Source organism: Drosophila ficusphila, unplaced genomic scaffold (assembly GCF_018152265.1).
Source record: "Drosophila ficusphila isolate 14025-0441.05 unplaced genomic scaffold, ASM1815226v1 contig_791, whole genome shotgun sequence".
NCBI classification, from domain to species: domain Eukaryota; kingdom Metazoa; phylum Arthropoda; class Insecta; order Diptera; family Drosophilidae; genus Drosophila; species Drosophila ficusphila.
In genome coordinates, this window is record NW_025064737.1 from 18207501 (window position 1) to 18216148 (window position 8648).

At 38.7% G+C, this 8648-nt stretch overlaps 1 protein-coding gene across 1 annotated transcript; it reads right to left on the bottom strand.

Annotated features, from left to right (window-relative positions):
- Positions 1-2695: 2695 nt before the first annotated feature.
- Positions 2696-5464, bottom strand: LOC108091581. Its single transcript, XM_017190857.1, has 4 exons — positions 4615-5464; positions 3852-4368; positions 3262-3784; positions 2696-3199 (listed from the first exon to the last, which is right to left on the bottom strand). The coding sequence occupies exons 1-4, from the start codon at positions 5462-5464 to the stop codon at positions 2696-2698; spliced, it is 2394 nt and encodes a 797-aa protein (XP_017046346.1).
- Positions 5465-8648: the final 3184 nt, after the last annotated feature.

Consider the following 8648-nt stretch of genomic DNA (forward strand, 5'->3'; position numbering starts at 1 on the left):
AATTCAGAATTTCTTTTAAAAATAATTTGTTTTCGTTGGATTTTTGTTTTTGGACTTCTGCTCGCTTCGTTCATAATTTCCGAGATGGTGCACTGGAAGGAAAAGAAAACGGATATCTGGAATGAAAATCCGGTATAAAATTGGTCATGTTATTGAAATGATCTAATCTCATCTATAAGATTTAATCAGCCAAATATATTAATATATTTTTTTATATTATTAAATTAAACAAATTAACAAACAAGCTTAACTATAGAATACTAAGATCTGTAATCCCTCCGGAAACTTTTTGATCAAAAGATTTGGTTTTAAGTATTTGATTATATCAGAAACTTGTTATTATTTTTAACAATTTTTAACATGTTTATTATTTCTAAAATTTTATAAATACATATTGTTTTTGATGTTTTCTCTCAGTCTATCGTCTGAGAAACATACGGTGCTGAGCGCCATGGTAAACAACAGGCCGAGTGCCGAGTGCTCACCCACAGACCAACACAGACACCCGCGAAGATCCTCCGGATCGGATCGGAGCATCCCCGTCGTAGGCGTACCACTCGCTCTCCATCTGTATCTGTATCTCTGTCTGCAGCTGCGGATGTATCTGTATCTGTTCGTTTTTTGTTTTGTCTAATTTTTAATCAACATTTGCACGTTGGCCCAATCCATACATGGTTGCGATGGAAATCTCTCAGCGGTGATGAGAACGCACTCGCAATTAGAAATAAGAATTTCAAAACAAAACCAAAAATTATACACCGCCGCATTCTCTTGGCCATAATTTGCTGGGTGTGGGCCGCTTTGCTGGGTGGGTGGGTATGCTGGCTGGTTAGGGACTCAAAAGCCATAAACGCAAACCGAAAATTGTTAATAGAGCGCCAAGTGCATTTATAGATTTGCCAGATTTCTGTTCGCCAAACTGAAATTAATTAGGAACGCCCCAACTTATTTGCCCATTAACAATTTCGTTTTTCTTTTCTGGCACACTTTCATCAATCACAAACGAGTCCATTAAAATCCATTGAGTTCATGTTCAAAACTCTTTATTGACTTATATGGTGCTGTGGGAATTTTTTAAAATAATAACAAAAAGGAAAAATGCGTTTGTTGTTTACACAATTCTCTCGCTTTTCCGAGAGTGCGAGTGTGGGTGGGACAACTGTGTGTGAGATGGAAATCGAAGGGAAAGGCAAAAATAAATAAAACGAAAATCGTGCGCTCTCACGTTTTTGCAAGAGATTCTTTGACGCTTACGCGCAGAAACGTATCTAGAGTATGGAATTCTATTTTTAATGAAGAACTCACGAAATTCATATATTTATATTTAGATAAATATGCGATTGGCCAGTTATCGCAGGTGAGGAAGTGGAATTTCTTAATAGGGCTCGCTAAGTACCCTGGAAGCTAATTAAGTAATAGGGTTTTCAAGATCATCCTATAACTTCACCTCATAGGATGATTTCCTCATATTCGATATAATCAAGATCTGCTCCATAATGTAATAGAATTTCCTCTTGGTTCATTGACGCTATTTTTCCCCTCCATCAGCTGAGTAATCAGCAAACATTTTCACAACGCCTTGTTGGGCGCCATTCATTTGGTCTGCCACGACGCTCTAATAATATTTAAATACGTCTGAATATATGTTAACGATTGTGTCTTTTTTTGTATACATTTTCGGCCCACATTAGCTGGCTAGCAGCTGATTGAATTGTGTTGGCCAGCAACAACACAAATCTGCCAATTTGATGATACTGCAACAAATGTGCTGCCTGAAAATATTATTTATAAAAACTTGTGAAAGCCACATATACGAGATTTGGTTGTGGCAGCAGCATCAGAGGCGGAGGCACCAGCCAGGCCAGAACAAAAAAGTGGCGAACAGGCCAGGTCGGAACATTGGGCCACCACCTTTTAAGGATGCGCCGAAATTCAGAGGAGAAGCCGACGACAGCTTGACGTTGGCGGCGTGCGCGCTTGTTCGCTTTTTTGACAACCAGCCGCATCGCCAGCAGCTTTCGGTACGGATATGAGTTCGGATATGACCAAGGAACACATCAAAAAATATTGTACATTTTTACAAGACCACAAAGTTAATTTCTAGCCAAATTTAAGGTATTTAATTGGCCCCCTTCCACATTGAAAGACAATGTTGTATAGTAAACTGCGCCAAAAACTTAATGTTTCCCAAAGATGAATAAACATCTATAGGTAAATTTGACCAAACACATTTATAATATATATATGAAAAACATATTTTTTCTTTCTGTGCAACGACGACGCGGACTGCATTCCACGGTGTATTGCAAAACTGTATTTTTAAATTGAATATTGTGCCAAGAAAATATTAATATATGAGCATATATTTATGAATCTCTTTAAGCAGATTTTCGAAAGTTTTACTATTTGATTTGTATTTAATTATTTTAATTCAATACACATGTTTGGTTCCACAGGGCGTATACATGATCGATAAATCCAAGCGATATAAATAAGCCCTTACGGTGTAAGGGAATTTAATTTAATAAAAATTAAGAACTTAGCCGACAGCTGCGACTAAAAAGTAACCATGCATTTAACTGCAGAAATTGTTGCATACTTTCTGGCACAATTATCATCGGAATTTATATCTTAAAAAAATTTGATAACTAAAAAACATTTATTAATTATTTTTAAATCGTTCTGAAGTTAAAAGTTACTGCGGCTTCTTGCGTTTATTTTTAGTCAATCTTCTTTTTTTAGATCTTCGAACCCACTTTGCGTGGCAGACCTCGATGAGAAAGACGCAACTGGCCACCATCAAAAGTCCGGCGGAAAAAGCGAAAGCTCCACGAAATTGATCAAAAGTCAGGGCCTTGAAAGGATCCTCGCGCACTCGATTGATCTCCTCGTGGATCTTTCGCCGCATATCCAAGTCGCGAGCCCACTTTTGCATATGTCCCGATTCGATGATGTGTTGGATCACCGGGTTAATCTGGTGAAGCAGATGGTACTTCTTCGGTAGCAGCATAGTCACCAGATAGACATACAAAGATTCCTTTCTATCGAAACAGTAGAGGCGATCTCGTTGGATGCGAGGATTATAAAAAGAGTGCTGCCGGGAAACTGCCACTGCAATATGTTCATTATGAGCGGCATCATTAAGGCAGTCCACCAAATTATAGCACATCTGGAACTTTTCGCGAATGTACTTGAAAATCTAGAATTAGATTCAGAAAATAATTTGGAACATTTCAATAATAGCAGTTACTTATACAATACCTCCCCTTCTTTGTTCAAGTGTCGAACGTGTTCGGATGTCCCCATGATTGTCATTCGATGGGAGTAGATCTCTTCGAGAGTCTGAATTTGATAGGAACTCCGGGGATTGGTAAGTGAGCTTATCAAAAAACTCTGGTAAGTATTACTGAAGAAAAAGCCCATAAAAAAGGAGAGTCCAAATAGTTGCCTCAACGTTATGGAAAAATTCTGAACTGGGATGGCCTGGTTAAACAAAATCCCTAGCACCCTCAAGCAAATAGGAATATATCCACTAAGATTACGTAGCCGTAATCTAGAAACGCGTTGAGCCACCAAAACCATTAGAGAGCAGGTGATTACAAAGAGTCCGAACAGGATTCCTGCGTCTGCATTAAAGGTGGCCACGAAATTGAAGAAGCCATAGCGACGTTGAGCCTTTGCCACACACCAAGTGAGTTCATCCTGGAGATATGGAATCGAACTGGATACGAACTGGCTTATGCTCGGATCCTCATCGATTCCTCCAACAATCATCTCGATTTCCCTGCCATTGTAATGAATATTTTTTTAAAAGTATGTAAACAGAATATTTTTCTTAGCTGAATGCTCACCCATCAATTAGTTGCTGAAAAAGATGATACAAATTGTTGTTTTCGCTCTGCATTTCAATGTTAACGTGGAGTCGCTCTGCAATGGTCTGCATCATTTCGTACTCTATTCCACTTAGTTTGATTTTTTTAGCGGTCTGTGCATCTGAGTCAGCGCTGTGACTTCCGTCCTCCTCCTCCGGATCACCATAGCTTTCATCATTTGATTCCCCGTAACTGGGAACTGTCTCATTGTAGTCATCTTCGTTCCCGTTCAAACCATAGTAGTAATCCTCCACTGGTTCCTCTTCACTGCTGCGAAAAATGTACGGTTCCCAAGGACGAAAGGAAGCTACCAGAGGACATCCACTGAGATCGCGAGGGAACTTATCCTCAAATTTTGCGCGGCAGAACTCCTCGATCGTAGCCTCCGGTTCTGAGGAGTTTGAATTTGAATTATTATCTAGTTCCTCATCATCTGTTTCGTTTTCAGATGATCCAATAGCTTCACTTTCATTATTAATCTCAGTTGAATTTTCAGCTTGATCTTTATTGCTTATCTCAGTTGTACTTTCAGAAATATCATCATTCGTAGAAGCAGTTGAAGTATCTAATTCATTTTCACCACTATCGCTGTAAGAATTATTTGAAACATAAACCTTTGTTCTGCGACTGTTTTCTGCATAATCCTCTTGGCTTTCTTGGTTATCATAATCATTACCTTCAACTTCTTGACCTTCACTATCTTCTTCATTTTGGGGGTATTGTTCTTCATTTTTTTCCACACTTTTATTTTCGTCACCATTGTTTTGCTCTTTACTTTGTTCAGTGTCCATATAAGTTTCTCCACTTTCCTTGCTATTTCTTGCTACCTCCTCTTCTTGACCATTTTCATCGTCATTTTCCTGACTGTTATCAGTGTCTTCGTTTTCCTCATCATCCTCCTCCTCGCCATCCTTATACTCCTTTTCTTCCCCAGGATAATCACAGGCATCGAGTAATTCAATAGATATCACACGATTTCCACAGTTATTGTCCGGATGGTAGGGGAAAACGGTTTTCCCGTAGAAAAACTCATTTTCTTCGCTCTGCCCAATCACATTCACATTAAATATCTTCTTGTTCATGAAGGTAAGAAGCAATTCCACCATAAGGTCCGTCATCTCTTCGTCTGTTTCCTCCAAGCTGGCCATATAAACCACAAATTGGGCCAGGGGATTCCAGTTCACCATGTTTCTCCATTGCTCAAATATCTCGTCGAGATCTTCGTCTTCCAGACTCTCGACAATGATGAAATAGCACTGCGGCTTTTCGTTCATAAGAAACGACGATGATGGGGGACCCTCTCTGAAATTCGTTATCATAAGGCTCCAAGGATACTTCCCATTTGAGTTAATGCCCTTCAGCAATTGCTCCTGAATGTTGTGCAACTGATTGTTGCGATTGAAACAGAGCACTGAGCCGGAAAGTCCATCCACGGAATCGAAATATTTCCGAAGCAATGCAAGGATACAAGCCTCCTGTCTTTTGTCCTCGGGCTGAACCTTCATTAGATTTATCCCGAATCCGTGGACTGCTGACTGCAAGCTCCAGAGGAGCAAGAAGGTCAACCGAAAACGCTGCTCAGGTGTGGACATGCCGCAAACGACTGACTGTGCCACGCCCATCGACCACGCCCCATAGGGGAGGTTTACTCCCAGCCCCACGGGACCGACTCTGTTATTATACTGCAATTATGTTAATTTTTCCTACTCTGGACTGATTTGGCCCCTCATGGCTGTGACTGTTAGGCATGAAGTATTTTCCTCCAACTCACTTGGCTTGTTTGTTTAGGCCACGTTTTTACGGGCCCGTCTTGTGCGCTGACGCTCCAATTGAATTACGACAAGTCTTATCTGAAATCTCTTCGAGCCAATATGCTACTCTGCTTGCAACTTCAGCCAGTTCAACTCAGTGTGATTTTGGTAGCTATTTTTTGCTAGAAATCTGTCTAAAATATAATTAAATCCTATATCTATTTATATGCATAACTAAATAATTGCTGTAAAGTTGTCGAATGATAACATTTTTGACAGCTTGTTTAATTAATTTTTTGTAAAAACGCCTTTCAAGTTTTGACTACTAAAAAAATAAATTAAAATCTTGTCACGTCATAAAAATAAGATTACAATTATATTGAATACGTGAAGTGATTTAGCTAAGCTTGTGCTTAAGATTAGTTATTAATAATTACTTCGTATTAGCATTTTTACCACGAGTCTTATCGTTACTCCGGATAAATTTCAACAGCACTGGCAAAATTCAGACTATTACCATCCGTGATCGGGTAGAGTCGTATGAATTTGACATTAAAGTTAAAGCCACGGTACCAATGGGAACAACGAGACCTGACATTTCAGAGTCATAAATAATGTCGTACCGAATGTGAAAGAAAAACAAATTGAATAAAGCGCGTGTGTCTCAAATAAAACTATAAATAAATGACAGCAATTGCAATATGCAATTGCAATATGCTGGTGGGCACTAGATTTTGAATCCAGCAAATTGCCCTCATTTTTTATTTATCTCTTGGCCAGCAACACACTTCATAAACGCACATTTTTATGGCTTTGCATTGCGCAAATTGTAAAATCGAATTTCCACACGCCGTGTTGGTTTGTCACAAACAAATTTCGTACAAAAAGTTTAGCAACATTAATTAGAATCGGCCAGAACTATAAGCCTAAACGTTAAACATTTTAATAGTCAATCAAGACTCCATCAAGATAAGATTATTGCAAGAACTACGTCTATTAGTGCGAAGTCTATTGAATAGTTTTTCAATCGTACAATCATTCAAGTTTACTGCCCAGTTTTATTTGGTCAACATGGTGGTAAAAGTTGAGCCGGCTTGTGCTGTGTGGTCATGAGCTACAAAATATGTTAAGCATGTTAGATATTCGAATTGCATTGACCAGGAGGCGAGTAAATTGAATCAGTGACGGTTTTCGTTTCGTCTGTGTTCTCCCGTCTGATCTTTAATTAATAATAACGAAAAATCCTACCTAGTCGGTATGGTAATTTGTTAAAACATATTTTTGCCATAACACAAAAGAAAAGACTTGTTTTTTACTTTTGAATATAAACTGCGGATTAATAAAAAAATGTACATTAATTCAAGTCTTACTCTTTTGAATTGGCATTTGCCAAATTATGTTACGGTTTGATACTGACTCAGGAAGTATAAGAGTTAAATAAGCTTTCATCAATCTACTAATATGACTTAAACATAGATAATCTTTTAGTTTAGCAGTTGATTAACTGTAACTTAGGTGCATGCCCGTAGCAAAAAAAACCTTTCAGTGACTCATTTGCAAAAGGTATTCGAATTTCGTTATGCCACAGGCGTGCATTTCTGGCAATTTATTAGCTTGACGTCTGAAAACAAAGCCAGCTTGCATGTCCAGCGCACTTCGACCCCTCTGTCCCCGTTGAATACTATATCAAATCAGTCCATTCTGTTATACTTCGCATTGGCCACAGGCGTCAAAATCGGAGTCAGTTGCAGCACTTTTGGCATGGTGCTGACCTTCGTCAAGAGAATAGAAACTATCATAGGTGCACATGAAAAAAGATCATAAGCATACTCTTTTTTCTTGCGAAGAAAGTAGTCTTTTTTTAACACAATCAATGTAAAGTCAAATTTAACCTTAAAAAAAGAAACAAAAAACAATCTATGTAATCCAAAATTAAAATTGATATAATAAAATTCTCATTTCACTAATGATTTTTATAATTGGAAAACATATGATTGCCTTTTGTTTATTGTATTTTCTTTCTGTGTCTTTATGGGTATCTAGTGGTCATATATACTTCAAAACTGATTTATTGTGCATATGGCCGAGTAATAATAACTCTCCAACCGCAGTGCTTGAATGTTATTGGAGGATATTGATAATCCGGTGGTGCTCACAATCGACGGAAAACGAAAGTGTGCGCCACACAAAATAATAGAAATCAATTGTGGCTATATCTTTGTGCATGTCTGTGGGAAACCGGCTGTTGGCACACCTTCTGCGGAGGTGGAGCCTTCAAGCCGCATTGGCCTAATTGGTTTAATGGTCTGCATTTATGGAAAACCAAAAGGCAAGCACTTAAGCAGAGCCATTAAAGCGTTTAAGATCCGAGTGCCGATCGCAATATAAGTCGATAGAGATCCGGCGCTTAGAATGTCTGGCTTAAAAGGTCCCAGAGCCACCTAAATGCCCGAAATGTTTACCAAATTCATCAAGACCTTGCGCCGACGACAGAGCCGGTAATGAAACTGTCAACGGGCGACAAGAGCTGCCTCCGCTTGATTCAATTAAACTCACATTTGTGCGCGCAGAATGCGCAAATGAAGCAATTGCACGTTGACGATGACAAGGCATTTGGAGAATGCTAGCGGACAGCCAGAAAGCCTCGTTTTGAAACATATTTAAAGTTCATTTCGTAATGGACACATTTCGAGCAGATATGTTATTATTGGTCACAGCTACAGGGAGAATAAAGTTGTAATCATTCATAGGCTTGCCAACCAAACCTTTTATCTTCAAGACTTACCAATTTTTAGAATCATTAAGTACAGAGGAGACATTAGTTTTAATAGATAAAAATAGATGTGAGAGATTAATTTATTTTTTAATACCTTCAGCTTCTTTAACCTCTCAGCTGTAATAAGTTTTTATTTCGGTGTGCAAACCTATGCCATCTCAAGGCGTCGCGGCTATTAATCTTCAAGTGTTCATCGTCACCGATTCATATGGAGCGAGTGACCAGCTGAGCTGGAGCAGATTTTGTTTC

What these genes read in the sequence shown, in the direction of transcription:
- LOC108091581 (XM_017190857.1), bottom strand. Translation starts at nt 5,464, where the DNA reads ATGTCCACACCTGAGCAGCGTTTTCGGTTGACCTTCTTGCTCCTCTGG. An exon ending in TTTCAGCAACTAATTGATGG is followed by an intron (nt 3,785 to 3,851) that starts GTGAGCATTCAG and finishes TTACAATGGCAG; the next exon opens with GGAAATCGAGATGATTGTTG. An exon ending in ACTTGAACAAAGAAGGGGAG is followed by an intron (nt 3,200 to 3,261) that starts GTATTGTATAAG and finishes ATCTAATTCTAG; the next exon opens with ATTTTCAAGTACATTCGCGA.